Raw genomic sequence first — 15902 nt, 5'->3', positions numbered from 1 at the left:
CAAGTTAATTCAACAATTTCAATTTGTTCTATAACTATGTCGAGATTATTTTTTTGATTAGTAGTTACAGATTTTAAACTCTATAATTTTGAAGACAAAATGTTAAGGAGTAAACAAATCCAACCGAGATTCGAAGCATGACAACGTGTTTTAGTCAAGTTGAATTTTCTCTGGAAAAGTGTTTTCGAAAACAGGCGGTAGTTTATAAACATTGATTGTAAATAAAACATTCTCCGTCCCAGTCATTTCCCTTTATTTGTCGTTCTGTTGAAAACATTCTCATCGATACCACTTTAACGTTGCAAGGAGATGGATAAATTTATCCATATAAACAAACGTACACTTCTTGTCACTTTCAAAAATTGATCCAACCCAAACCTAAAACCAAGCAAATAATATGATAGTAGAACAAAAAGATTATTTTTGAGGGGTTTCAGTAAAAGGCCGAGGACAGACGAATTCTACTGTAGTGGAAACAATGACACTTAAAATAAAATAAATGTTTTTTGTAATTAATTAATTAAAAACATAAATTTTACAAGAAACCAACGGAGATTCCTCTCAAACGTAATGTTACACCTGCGACTGACCGAGGGAATTCAAAGTTGGAATCACGCTGGAGGACTGAATATTTAAAGTCATTAAAAGCGAGCTGGACATCCAATACTGAATATGCATTGGTCTTGCCATTCTTCTCTTTCGTGTTTAAAATTTTCCAGACGACCGATCGCTTTACAGATCTTTTTCAAACAGGTATGATCGCTTTATTAAAGTACATCCCATGGAGATTTTGATGGCGTTTATGCAAGTATGTGTGAAATAGTGTTTGAAATTGCATTTACTTTCCTGTCTTTAATAGTTTAGACGAGCTCGAAAGCAAAATGTCTGCAAAATGCCAAATCTTTCAAGTTTTATTTTTTATCCCAGACAATATTGAAACTAGCAATATTAACCCAACACACAAGCAAGGTAACTTTGGATAGTTGACCACGTCAGTTTAAGTTTAAAGGAACCCAATTGTAAGCTCAACTGTGAGTGTAAAATGAATCCGAAGTAACGATAAACTGAAATTAAATAACACACTGTAAAACTCGATGTCCCAGTGGTTCAAAAACTTGCATACAATTAATTGTGAACTATGAACATAGCCTTTACAACTGTCTTTATGATGTTACACAACTAAAACTATTAAAAGCGTAACATCTGGGACGGGGTTAAAATCACAGAACACCTAGACCTAACCTAAAAACAAAATTAAAATATAGACTGTAAAAATAAAACACAATAAAAAGTAATACAAACATCTTCGATGGAATCGGGTTTACCACGTGTAGTTTGCTTCAAAACTAGTCATCGTGATGGACTTAACAAATCTGAAGGGAACAAATGTTGATTTACCACTGTTTACAAGGTAAGCGACTGACATGTGCAAATCAACATTTCTGTCCATTGTGCTTCAGATTCACTTTGAAGTGGAATCAACCGTTCCAATCACGGGTAACGTTGTGAATGTTTTACGTTTACGAAATAACTGGTTTAGAAGTCGCCGTTGTAACTGCTACGTGACCAACTATACGTTACGAATGATAAAACCTGGCTTTTTATGATTATAGCTTGAAGCATTACGTGACAATTGTTAAAGTGATGAATATTGGTGAAATATATTCAGTACCTATATTACTGATACAAAACAAGCATTACGAAAAATAATTGAGAAATAATTTGAAAATAATTGCAAATGCGAGAGCAAGCCGTGTACAGTGGCTATGTAAATATACAGTGGGGTCACAGTATATTGCTAAATATTTTTCATCGGCCTATTAGGCTACTAGTTTTGTTCAGTTTGGTAGTTTAGTTGTATAGTTCAGTAGTATTATAGAGCAATTACTTTACTCCCAGCCTTTTTACATACCTTTCTTGTCCCAAAAGTGTAAAATAGTCGAAAAGTATCAGTCAATGGAAAGCCAATGAAGTTTATACAGTTCAAAACATACAAAACAATAAAAGTGACGGCAATTACACCCGATAGTCGAATCGTAGGTAAGTGAATAATACTTCCTATCACAGTCAAAACTTACTTTTTGTCACACCACGTTTATTTATGCATAAAAGCAATATAAATTGACAATGGAAATGTAGGTTTTTGCTCCCAACCGAATTACAGGGTTGTTGTAACTCGTTGAGGGGGCGGGAGAGAGGGGGGGGGGGTGGCACAGTGGGACGACATTTAAACGTAACACGACTGTTTCATTACACCGGACCAATACTGCAGACTGTAGAGGTCAAACTGGGACACTGGGACATACACTCGGATAGGAAACATAGTTATGGCCGAGGTTAGGAAACTCTAACATACAGTTTTGTGTATCATTTAGGTTTGGTTAATAAGACTATTGGCTTTGATTAGTGTAAGTAAACTTATTTTAACTATTCAAACCTATAACCTGAAATGGCGACTATAGAAAGGTAGGTATTCAAAGCCACGTATGCATGGAGATTATTTTGGCGCGATCTTGTAGTCTTGTTCTCATCCTATTGCAGGAGTTGTAGTTTTGTGTGTTCATTTTTTCATACTTTGAGAGCTAATGTTGTTTTTATCATATTATTTGGATATTTTAAATATTTTTTCACTATTTGGCCACAATACTATAAGAAAACAATGGTTTATGATTAAAGCCTATCGTAAAACTACGATTTTCAGATAGGTCTATACTAAAAGCCAACCAGAACCCGTTAATGTACAATATTATTGAATTTATTGATTTGTAATCAAATTGTATAATAAAAGCGTCGGGCACTATTCCGTGTTATATGACCAAGTAGCATCACCATAATTCGAAAAAGTACGTGAAAATTAGTGCGTGGACACTAGTAGTGCTAGATATATTTTTTGTAAATAAGAAAAGAATTTTAAAAACTTTAAATTAAATGTCTCAAGAACCAAGTGTGATTGGCTTGGTGATATCAAATAATGAAATCAATGAATGCCCCAAATTACAGTAAAATATTCATTAGTGAAAACTATGGAATGTGCAGTTTGCATCAAAAAGCTCGATTACACAGGGCAACTTGAGATATATTAGGCCAGCGAGTAAAAAGTAGTCTTATCGGCAAGTAAAACTATCGTTATTAAACCGATTTCTCCGATATCAAGACCAGCGTTTGTGCACAAGCATTTATTGTGTTTACACTTGGTAGTATAACAATCCTCTCAAAAAATATCTATAGAAGGCGAATTAAATACAGATTCAACTTCCCCCACGGCTTTTAATAGAGTGTGGCGAGAAAACTAAGGTTTACTAGTTACACGTAAAAAGCCTGCTACTGTAGTAGCTTTTAACCTGTGTGCAATCGATCTTCAATTAATTCGCCAACATCTTCAATGAGTCTGCAAACTGCTTTCGTTCTTTAATTATATAAAACTAAACCAAAGATATTCTAAATCACATTCGGTTTGCAACGCCTACGACTGAAGACGATACTATCCACACAGACAGATTTCCGTCTCTGCACATTCAGAATGCGTTCACATCCAAACAACGGCACAGCTAGTCAGTAGTCAGTCACAATCTGCAAGACAAGCAGATACATGATTACCCATCTAGAGGGAGGGGGCCGGGGGGACAGGGGGGTACGACTTTATGCATTCTCCCGTCGTCCCCCGCAAATTGGATACTGTCCCCGCATAAGAAGCAGCATCATCCGGGCTTTGTCTCGGGATTTGTACCACCGTTTATGTTTTTGATTTTTTGCGCTCTTTAAGAAGTTTTCCGCAAAAATTGGATAATCAAGGGTCTGTAGAAATTCTTATCGGTTACCCAAGACTTATGAATTTAGAATAAATTTCCTTTTTTAACTACTAAGTAACTAATGGGGGCTGTTTCGATGGCCCTCAACATCCTATGTGTGTAACAACGTAATAAAAAAATACTTTATACTTTATTTTGGAATAGCGACCGTACAAATGTAGGTATTTTAAGCCAAGTATGAATGGAGAGTGTAGGATGAGTGGCGATCTTGTAGTCCTGTTAGTGACTAAGGCCGACTTATTCCATAGACACAGCTGTTAATAAATAGCACATGCAGCTAATGGCAACTAAGGGACCTACAGTTTATAGTGGAATTCGAACCACATTTTTGCCTTCTAATTAACGAATATTTCGTAATTATCTGGATAGTACTGCGGATAGTCGTAGTAATCACTTGAGCGGACGTTAATCCACACCAGGGAGTATCGCATCCACAGTGCATGCCTATAAATATCTACAATTCGTGACCTCCTAGTAGCTGGATTACAGGACGACGCCACTGTCTTGGTCTAATAAAGACCTAATACATATTTACACTGTGCGTAGAACGTACCAAAAAACAAGGGGTGAGCCGGTAGGGCTAAAACGTTGAAGATACTCACATATATTTAATTTAATTTTTGTGTTGAGACCAAGTGAGCAAACCAAATACATCATTGCCTTGGTTTATTGCCATCGCACTGAATTCATTGAACCACCAATTCAATCAATGTATGCCCCAATAATTTAAGATTTTCATATGATTTGTTAAAATAAATCTGTTCCCATTGTACAGTCAAGCTAATAACGATTATATTAATAAAAAGTTCGATGGTCAATATAGAATAACTTATACATCCAGAATCTATCCATACGGAATGCAACTAAATATCATCACTAGCGTTTCATTAGGCTACTACTGTAATAAAATATTTTACGCAAATCTTACTCAAATTAGAAGTTAAAAATAGTTTACAAATGCAAAACATTTCTTTGGAAATTACCAGCAATTACAATAAACACTTGAATATTTTCGAGAATAATTTCAAAAGAACATTTATATTCTGAGGGGTTTCTTTTCTGTTATAATTAATGGCCGTAACTTTATAAAGAAGAACAATAAATCCAAACAAACCCCATCCCCCGACTTTCCCCCAGAGACGCACCTAAATGGAACCTTTTTGAAAACATTCCCTGACTTACAGCATTACAGCGGGTCCACGGCTCTTAGCCTTTATGAACAAAAAATATTTAAAAAAAATATTATTTTGATATTTTTAAGACAGCATGTACCAAATAGTTTTGCCATATGAATAAAGCTGTCGTACTGTTAAAAAAATGTCGGTGCTCATAAAAAAATTTGTATACACGAAAATATACATAGATTGATGTGGTACAATATCTACTCATTTACCAAAAAAGTACACATAATGCTAATATCACTGTAATATAATATGTGTTAGCCTAGCAGATAGTGTTCAAGACTTCGTTGCAAAAGAGAACGGGTTCAATCCTCAAAAACCTGAATATGAAGGGTGTAAACAGCTTACCCTTGAAAATGTTTTAGGAAAAATTCAACAAAATGCAAATTGCGTGAGATATATTCAAAATTATAACACAAATTAAAATAAATAACAGGATAGTTATGGTTGGAGCTCGATGCCATTTTTTCCAGGGTTAAATTTAGGTCCTCATCCATGTTAAACAATAATTTTTCGTGGCTTTCATGCAAGTTTACGTTGAAAAGCGATGATGACGATTACATGATTCCTATTTGAGTGACTAAACGTGCTTTAATATTTGACACACCGGAATCCAGGCTATAGTTGACTGTTTTATTTCATATTGAACCCAAGTAGTGTTTAAGGAAGTGAAACAGGAAATTAAAAAAAAAATCTCAAAATGTATTAAACCGAAAATAACCAGTAAAATTACCTACAGAAAATGCCTAACGACGCCCTATCTTCAAAGGGAAAACACTTAATGCACATTCTTACTGTTTGACAATTAAGTAAAGCAAGCATCCGATATTGATATAACCGTGAAGAGGACAATTTATTAGTTAGTACACAATTAATATTAATCAAGTCCCTTAGTATTGATGGTATATCGCTGAGAGCGGCTGATTGCTAGCATAGACCTAATGACATAAGCCCAATATAGGCATTCATGTAATATCCACCATATTAATGTCTATGGACTGATCAAATAACAATTAATAGTCTACATGATATTCATGATATCGTATATAACATATTCTAATTAGAGACATGTAATATTAGCAAAGGCTAGGTGTATTTAATTAATATTAAAAGTAACCATGTACCTGTAAAAGCCGATTTCATAGGAACAAATTCTTTTTCCAATCATAACGCATAAAAAGGAAATCTTATTGTTAACTATAAAAACGTACACTATTTTTTAACACTGAGGACTTTCGACGACTAAAAGTTATTCTTTCAATCATTGTTACCAGCAATTCATACAGTTTGACAAACTAATAAACTATGATTAAAACAGTTGTAAAAAATCCAGACATTTTAGGAATTAGGATTAGTTTTATAAAAATTTACACTTTTTATTATCATGGGTAAAAAGCATAACACTACTTTTATTGCACAAAGAAATCTGCAAAAAGTTAAGTTACAAACTGGGGGTTTCAATACCATTGAGTTAATCGCGGATTGCAAGTCATTAATAACCAGAAACTAAATGACCGAAATATATTATTTTCGAATCTAAAACTAAATTCCTGACATACAAAATGTACGAACGACTTTTAAAGTTCTACCAAATAGAATTTTTAAGATGATCAAATACAAAGAAGGGTAGGAATATTTCATACAATAATCCTCAACAACATTAGTGTGTGATAAACACCCCCCCCCCCCCACCACTCAAAGCAGCGCTCCACACAACCCCTATCTTACCTCGTAAACCTCTAGTATTACATGAGAATATCTGATGTGGTTAATGCATTTCCAGATGCCCGTCTTAACTTCTTGTAAACTACCTTGCTTAATCCATTTAAAAAATTTTCCTATCTTTGGTATACTTTGGTACTTACTTTTGAGCTCTGAGGTTTAAAATACCATCTATATGGACCAGTGTGTTGAATCTCTATCACGATAAAACGTTGTTCAGTAGTGAACTTAGAAATGCATGTAAACCCAACTAATATAGGTCATACATTAGTTGGTAGGGTAGACCATGGGTAGACGACACACGTACAAAGGTATATTAGTGTGATGCAAATATAATGGAATCTTAATGATCTTGATCGTTAGACACAATTAATTGCTCTTTGGCTGGTAATTCTGACCATTTTCCTCATTCCTTTAAACATAGCATTTCGACAGGATAAAGCGTAAAGGAAACTTTTAGCTGATTAAAATATATTTTGCATAAAACTACACCGTCAAAACGTTAATCTTCCTGCATGTTTTAAAACTGTCATGACACTACAACATTACGTAAGAATTGTATAAATTGAGTTCCAGTTATTCATCAACTAATATTTTCACAGAATCGTCTTGATACGACAAAAGTTAAAACAAAAACATTCCAACAAATTAAATCGAAAACTGCCATGTATCTAAACAACACAAGTAAAAACCTAACCTTGATTTCAAACAACAAAAATGTGTGGTACGTCAAAACGAGGTACCCAAGGTATCTTGGCATGTAAGCATTGAGCCAAGTTGATTTAAACTCCCACCTTCTCCCAGCCCATTGCTTATCTGCAGATTGCATTGTGAAAACGACAAGCATTTACATAATACAACGACAGTCTGTCATGGGAGCTGGTAGTTACTTCACCTAGATTGAAAAATAATGGGTTTTCTACAATGAAGTAAGGTGTAGTAATTTTGAATACCAAGTTCTATGATAAATCTTTTGTGATAACCTTTTGTAATTGTTATTTTTTATACACATATACTTTTTTCAAAGAGTTTCTAACAGTGTTTTCAAATTAAAATTTTACTAATTGCATTTGTATTCATGTGTACTTAGGCTACGGCCACACGGGCGTTTTGTCACGCGGTAAAATGTAGCTTATTTTCACGCTGCTTGAATTCCCGCTGTTGTATGCCACACGTGCGTTTTTTTTCACGCGGAAAAATGTAGCTTATTTTCACGCAGGTTGCGGCAGGAGCGGCAAAAAGCCGTGGGAACCCGCAATTGATTGACGAATTCACGTAATTATGTTATATATCTTCTTCCTCATGGCCGGAATAGTAACCTTGTTTCTGACTAGGGAGCAAGAAATATGAATGGAATATTGATTTAGATACGAAAACAATACAAAAATTATTTTATTTTGTTAACCTTTCATTTAATTATTTACATTTAGTATACAAAATTAATATAATATACTAATTTCGATACGAAAACAACACTAAAATTATTTTATTTTGACATTTAGTATAAAAAATCAATATAATATAGGCCTAAATATTTTTATGACAAGATTTTCATCAGATCTTTGAATATTCTGCTACATAAATGCCTCTTTACATTTTATAGTCCAACTAAATTCCTTTCCTTTTAGTAACAAATTATTAAGTGGTCCAGTAAGATCGACCTATGTTTAAGATCCTACTGTGTAATTGGCCAGACCCTTAAATATTTTACGCTATCCTGGAAGAAATTAGATACATTTAGGCCTATCTTTATTTTAACTTGCTAGAACGACTTGATCAAAGCTGCGTGTTGCTCCCGCCCGTGTGGCCAGGGACAGAGCGTGAAAACAAGCTCCAAAAATGCACCCCAGTCTATTCTTCTGCGGGCCCGCGGCGGTCGATTTTGAAGACGCGCCGAATCTGCGTGAAAACATTTAATGCTGCCCATATTTCTCGCGTTTTTTCACGCTGCGTTCTTGCGTGAAAAAACGCCCGTGTGGCCGTAGCCTAATTGAGAGGAAATTTTGTAAATACTGACATAAATATATTTTAATTGTTATATTGGTGTCATACATTGTAGGGTCAGGCTTGTATGTGTTTCATTTTTTTAAAGAAATATGGAAATTAATTTAAGAAAATCAGGATATGAAACTCCTTTATTATAAAACATGGCATGGCTAACCAAACTCCTCGTTTAATTTAAGACGAAAGTAACTGCGAGTCGTCGTTTTTTCTGCCACGTTTGATTTTATACATTAGTGTGAGGTATTGTAAATTAAATCTATCTATATATATATAAAATCCAATGTATGTTTGTTTGTATGATTGTGTGTTTGTTTGTTTGTCCTTTATGGACTACGAAACCGCTCGACAGATTGTAATGAAAGTTTCAGGTATTATTAAGCATTATTCAATGATGGTTTGTGTGAAGTTTGGTGCAGATCCATCAAAAGGGCTCCGCCCCAGTGGCTCTGGAGATTCCCATATTAAACCTTATGAGTACTCATATTTAAACGGAATAAAAGAATCTTAACAGCTGGTTAAACTAAGCAATTTGATTCTGTGATGTTCAATAGGATTAAAAAATTATAAGTTTACCAACAGGGTGCAGCACGATTATTTTTTTTAATTTTGACAACACCTAATTTGCAATCAAAAGGTGAGTGAGCGTAGCGAGCGAACTTCAACCTGGAGGCGAGTTAGCGTAGCGAACGAGCTAACCTGAAGGCAAGTGAGCGCAGCGAACAAGCTCCAAGCTAGAGGTGAGTGAGCGTAGCGAACGAACTTCAACCAGGATCTTGAAAATGAACAAGCATTTGACATAAAACCACATTAGGACAGGACGACGTCTGTCGGGCCAGCTAGTATGTTCATAAAATAAAAAAGAAGTGTCGAATAAAACTATTTTAGACACAAATACCTCCATTGAGCATTGTTTTAAGTTTAATGAACTTAAATAACGATGTGTCGGGGTATATTTTGGGAGAAACTTCTCAATAGTGGAAAATGGTTGACACCAACTTAGCAAAAGTTGATAGGGTTTCCGTCATCTCCATTTATACTTGGCTTAAAATACCTACTTTGTATGGTCGCCATTTCAAAGAAAAGTATAAAGTATAAAAGTAAAGTTATCATAAACAGATATTCCCATTTCGTATATGTTTTTCTTTTCCTTTCTTTCCTTACTTTATTTCACCCTACATCCCGTCTAATAATTAGGAAACAAGCTAAAACCAACAAATCCACAGTAAGCTTACAACTTTTTCTCCTTTTTCACACGATAAAAATAAAATAATCCGAATAAAACACAATACCCAATAGGCTTTAGTTTAAACTCTAACTATTTCCGTAACATAATTATAAATTTTAGGATATAATTTTAAATTATTCATTTGTTTCCCCTTATTAAAACAACAGATTTAACCAAAAATAAACTTTGAAACGAATCTACAATTTAAGTTAAGGAAAAACTGGCCCAAGATATTTAAATTTAAATATTTAATGTGTAAACTACAGTTTATGCTAATGTTAAACAATAAAATTCTATTATTTTTTTACAAATTGGTTTACGTTTTTTAAAGACCTAATATTTCAAATTGGACACATTTCATAAATATTTAAAACTACAGCGTCTTTATGGTTTGTAAGTAAAACCATGACAAAAAATTGTTGACTATTGCAAAAACGTAATTGTTATCGCATTAATCGTCACTTCAGCGAGCCAGGAATAGCACATATTACGGTAATTTATAACAGTATGTTTTATATCTCATAGTCACGACATCGATACATGCGATTAACCTCTGCTTTGTTGACACAAGTCTCGCCAAGCATTCAGCTTTGTGTTAAAAAAAAAAAACCTTCCTAACATACAATGAAAGAACTCCAATAAAAACCCCCTTACGAAATACTAAACACGTTGTCGATATCTATGTAAAATTAGTTTTATTTTTATTTTTTACAGATAAGTGTTGAGAAAAGGAATTGTAGGCCTACATGTTTATGTAAAAATAATATTTGTTACGGTACGTGTTTACCAGAAAGAAGAAACCTGACAATAGATGTAAGTTGATTCCAAAAACACATTACCTTAATAAACTCCACAACTACAACGGACGAACGAGATTATTCCACAAATATCAACTCCAACACGAAGTTAACACTATCTGGATATACTTTCCAGCCAAACTGGTTGCTAAGTAGCTAAGTAAAATGAACATTCATACTTGAGCGAACAGACAACTTTTCGCATCCGAGGTTAACTTTGGCAACAGTTTTAAACATTATTCCACCGTACCTGATAATACTGGTTCTCACAAAGGATTACCACACGCATGGCTTAACTCTACACAATGTTATCGCCAATGGTGGATACATTTTAACCGGGTTAAATTAGATTATGTATAACTACAGGTTTATGCATTTATATTTAGCAATGTGGTTAGAAAATATCACTAAATTATTAAGTTTTCATGGAGCATTTGTGGATACATTTTAACCTGGTTAAAATAGATTATGAATTTATTGCAACAGACAACATATTTATGCATTTATATTTAGCAATGTGATTAGAAAATATCACTAAACTATTCTATTTTCATGGAGAATTTGTGGATATATTTTAACCTGGTTAAAATAGATTATGAATTTATTGCAACAGACAACATGTTTATGCATTTATATTTAGCATTGTTATTAGACAATATCACTAAATTATTCAATTTGCATGTACCTGCATTTAGTAATACTTCGTAAAATCTATTTATCGGGCGAGAAATGTTAGTATATATTTTAGAGCTTTTCTAGAGAGTCCTAGAACCTCTTAGGACTATTTGACACCCCTTTAAGTTTCAACCAAACTGAACAAAAAATGCCCTCCAGTCTCTAGTAGGCCTACATTAAAAAGGTAAGGTAGTGGGTAGTTTTTCTTTTTTTGTTAGTATGATACGTGCATTTTGTGGGAGGAATTATTATTTCGATGATAGTACTTAAGGTAAATAGTTCAATGTAGGCTAAGACTACAAAATTAACTATTTATACAGCTTACCTTGTTAACACCATATTAATAGACTATCCCGCTTACCTGCAACAAAAAAAGCTTTATAAATATCATAGTCATGGATATTTTCCACGATACGTTGAAATCATGCTGTCGTATTATCTGTTTCTAGACCATATATATTGTGAAGATGCATTGAACTCCGAACAGTTCCCTGAAAATATTTCCTTCGGAATAAAATTCACTATGTGATGCTACTTCGATATACGGGTAAAAAAGTAAAATTGCCTGGATAAAAATTTAATACTACAAATTTAAATTACCTTATACAACAGTTTCCCTTATCATATTCAATCAAATTTAAGCCTAAAACATGATCACACTAGTTGATTGATTCACTTTAAACTCAAGACTAATCAGACGACAACAGAAAAACACATTACACAGTAAAAGAACAAGACACAACTGGTCGCCAACACAGGTGTTGCCAGACAGTATTGTTGCGTCAGCTGATTGTAACTGAACAGCTGATTATTCCACGGTATCTAGCAACGGTAGGTATAACAAGCCTGTTTCTGGCGTCACGGGAGTGTCCAAGCTATATGCATTGTTTTAACAGTTAGATTTTTAAAACTAGAAACTGTTAAGGAATAGTGGATTATCGTCGACAATGCACTTCATTCTGTATGTATATATGATGAATATGATCATGTGTTCATATTTGTAAATTTTGAGGTTAGATAATAAAAAACTGATGTATTTATGGAAAATACAAAATTGTTGCGAAAATCGACTTAATGCCTACTTTCCTTTTATACAAATTTAGAATTGTTAACGTAATTTAGAAAAATAATCCATAATTCCATACAAACTAATGATAGCTTGTCATTAAATTAGTGTCTCCACATTCTAAGTGGTTACTTTGGTAATAATCACTAAACTGATGTAATATTGAACTATAGAATTGTCTTGTTGAACAATAAAATTGCTTCTATAAAAAAATCTAACTGTACATACTATACCTGTGCATTTTGTAGTATTTACACGACCCTAATGCACTGATTATGCTCAATGTCATGTTTATCAATCTAAAACTATCCATAAAAAGTTGTTAAGAATATTTTCAGGGTTATTAACAAATTATCAAAGAAATGTATTTATTTAATATGAAATCACAAAACGCAGCTTAAAAAGACTAAGTTTGTATATAATTGAGTTCATATTCAGTGAATTATAATTTTTTTTGTATTAATTGTTCCTATAACGTTTTCAGACAGACCTGCCGCTATCCTATGGGAGCGAGGAGATAATAACCCAAACTTAATTTTCTTTTGGAACCGTAAGTAAAAACTATTATGTTGTTAAATATAATGTACAATAATGAACATTTAAATAACATTTTACTTCTACCATGAAACAGGAACGTTTAGTTTTTACCCAGGACAAAATAAATATAACAAACACCATCTAAAACGTTAAGTTCTAATAAAAAAAATAATTGAAATATGATTTTGTACAGAACATAAATAGGATAATTTGCATAAAAAAAAACATGCCAAATTGTCATAAATGCAATTATGATACTAACCTTTCATTAAGTATTCCTAGGTTGGTAGTTTTGACGAGATTTATTGCAAATATGCCACAAAGGATGTGATCAGTTTCCTTGCAAATAGTTACCAATATGGGGTTTTAGTATAAAAAATATTAAGTCAACACAATTTATTAATTAAATAAAACTTAAGGTCTTGAATTTTATGTATTTTCAGATAAATAGACGTACAGCTGCATTGTAACCAACACTAAACATAATTCTAAATTATAAACATTAACAAATTGATTTGTCACACAGATGCAAAAAGAAAAGAAACTACACCGACAATGGATTGCGGCAATAATAGGTAAGAAAGCTAAATCAAAGACTAGGAACAAGGAAAAAAGACTACCTATATGTATCCACCCTTGATTAGTTTAGATATGTAGAGGGAAACATGATGTGGTGTCGTTAGGTAAGCAAAATGTGCACGTATGACGTTTCAATACTGGCTCCAGATTCAACACTAGAATTAGTAAATTGAATCGATATATTAAAGTTAACGTTTCTTCAGTGTAAACTAGCTGTAGCTACTGTTTAATAAAAAATAACGTAAATTACAGTACTGTAACTAAAAAAAATCCACCGTTTTAAAAATGTGTTTAAGCAGTACCTTTCAGAGCTATTCTCAAACGTCACTTTTTTATAACAGCGGCTTTCAGAGCAGTGCTGTATATTTCACGTCGATATTTCGGAGCAGTGCCTTTTAGAACAGTTCTTTAACGTCACTATTTCGGAGTAATGCCTTTAAGAGCAGTTATGGGTCTCACTATTTCGGAACAGTGAATTTCGGGGCAGATCTTTGATATCACTATTTTGTTAGCAGGGGCTTTCAGAGATTTTTTAGGACTCACTATTTCCAAGCAGTGTATTTCAGGGCAGTTCTTGGACGTCACTATTTCGTCCAATTACATAGCCTATCAGAGCATTTCGGAGTAATGACTTTTGAAGAAATGCAACATCCCCGTAAAATTTCACTTCACCTTTATTCAAGTAACTTTTCTTCCAATGGAAGTTTGCCTTAGCTATCCGCATCATCATCGCATGATCCGCTGCATCATGAATTGTCGTATAATATTTACATTTTGATAAGTACAAGGCCAATAAAGACAACTAAGCCATGTTACTTCGGTTGAAGATTTGTTTAATAAGGCACATTTGGTCCAAACATTATAGAAAAAAATTCTTCAAATGACGCAAAAGATTACATTTCCTGATCATTTTTACCTTATATTACAACAACCCGATATAATCCATGATGAAGACATTTGACTCAATAATCAAATTTGTTTACACTTCTAACAGCGACGATCGGTCTGTTCATGATGGGGATGAACCTTGGCTGGCCTTCACCAACACTGCAGCTTATGAGGAAGCCGGACGCCGAAGTTCACCTTACAGAAGACCAGATATCCTGGATGGTCTCCGTCCTCTACATAGGCTCCACCCTGAGTCCCGTGCCCACCGGGTGGCTCATGAACTGTCTAGGTCGTCGCCTCACACTCATGATCCTCACCTCAGTCGCCTTGGCCTCATGGATCATACTCGCCACAGTCAAGAGCCCCATGGGTGTCTACATCGCTAGGTAAGACAGCAGTGGAATTTAAAATATTTTTGGCTATTTAAGGAAGTGCTGAAAAGTAATTAACCCTGAACTAGTAGAAAAGTATAATTTTAAATCAAATTTTTCAACGTAAACAACACTCTGAACTTATTTATGTTCCCCTGAACTTATTCTTCTATTTTTTCCACGCTTGTTCCGACACCGAAGCTCACCTCTTGGGAAAACTAAACCATATTGGTTCAAAGTAAAATCTTAAATTTCTGCATGCTCACTGATAGCGGAATCAAAATCAAAATCCCGTCACAAAATTCCTTCAACAATGATTTTTCTTTTACTGAATTTCTCCAAAAATCATTCAGTGTCTGAAGAGACAATGTTTGTGTCCAACAGGTTCCTTGGCGGTATGTGGGGAGGCAGTGCTTACACCGTGGCTCCTATCTACCTGTGTGAGATAGCAGAACCAGAAGTACGCGGGGCTCTCAACACACTCTTCATTCTGATGGCCTACGTGGGCATCATGTTCGAGTATTGTATAGGTACGTAAAGACATGCCTCGAATTTTAAAAGATATTTTGTGTAGCTCGTGAAGATTTACTTTACAAACGAACAACAAAAATTGACACATAATGAGTTGGAATATTAACATGGCTAAGTACCACTAGCACTAACACCTTGTCGTACATTCATTTGACACTGATGAAATATGACCAGAAGGAAATTATCTAAAACATTTTGTTCACTAGGAAGGTAATATTTAACCCCATGTCATCTTGCAGGTCCCAGAGTGTCCTATACAGAGCTCAGCATGATCTCAGCATGTATCCCCGTCACGTTTGTCATGTTGCTGTTGTGGGTCCCAGAGTCTCCGTACTTCTACCTCATGAAGGGCAACAGGAAGAAGGCGGGGAAGGCGCTGGCATGGCTGCGTTGTGCCGAGTCACCGAGTGAGGTAAAATCAAACTCAGAACAGTCAGATGATGTTGTTTGAATGTTTGCTGTAACAAATTACACAACTTGTTGCCATCTAAAAATTGTTTGCCCACACCTGAGGAGA

The 15902-nt window shown here is 34.3% G+C and overlaps 2 protein-coding genes across 4 annotated transcripts in view; one reads left to right on the top strand and one right to left on the bottom strand.

Annotated features, from left to right (window-relative positions):
- Positions 1 to 15902, bottom strand: part of LOC128996395 (semaphorin-1A) — a 488248-nt gene that overhangs the window by 218489 nt on the left and 253857 nt on the right. The window lies entirely within an intron of this gene.
- Positions 1 to 15902, top strand: part of LOC128996396 (facilitated trehalose transporter Tret1-like) — an 83414-nt gene that overhangs the window by 35629 nt on the left and 31883 nt on the right. For all 3 annotated transcript variants that reach the window (XM_054421706.1, XM_054421705.1, XM_054421707.1), the window contains 5 exons: positions 12964 to 13029; positions 13543 to 13591; positions 14590 to 14869; positions 15239 to 15384; positions 15625 to 15797. In XM_054421706.1, coding sequence (XP_054277681.1) covers positions 13543 to 13591; positions 14590 to 14869; positions 15239 to 15384; positions 15625 to 15797 — 648 coding nt within the window. In that variant the 5' untranslated portion in view covers positions 12964 to 13029. Of the gene's footprint in view, positions 1 to 12963; positions 13030 to 13542; positions 13592 to 14589; positions 14870 to 15238; positions 15385 to 15624; positions 15798 to 15902 lie in introns of those variants that run through there.

This window comes from Macrosteles quadrilineatus, unplaced genomic scaffold (assembly GCF_028750875.1).
Source record: "Macrosteles quadrilineatus isolate MER2022 unplaced genomic scaffold, UCM_ALF_1.0 Scaffold_6__1_contigs__length_79288215, whole genome shotgun sequence".
Lineage (NCBI taxonomy): Eukaryota > Metazoa > Arthropoda > Insecta > Hemiptera > Cicadellidae > Macrosteles > Macrosteles quadrilineatus.
Note: the sequence above shows the minus strand (reverse complement) of the source record. Positions and strands in the feature narration are given on the sequence as shown.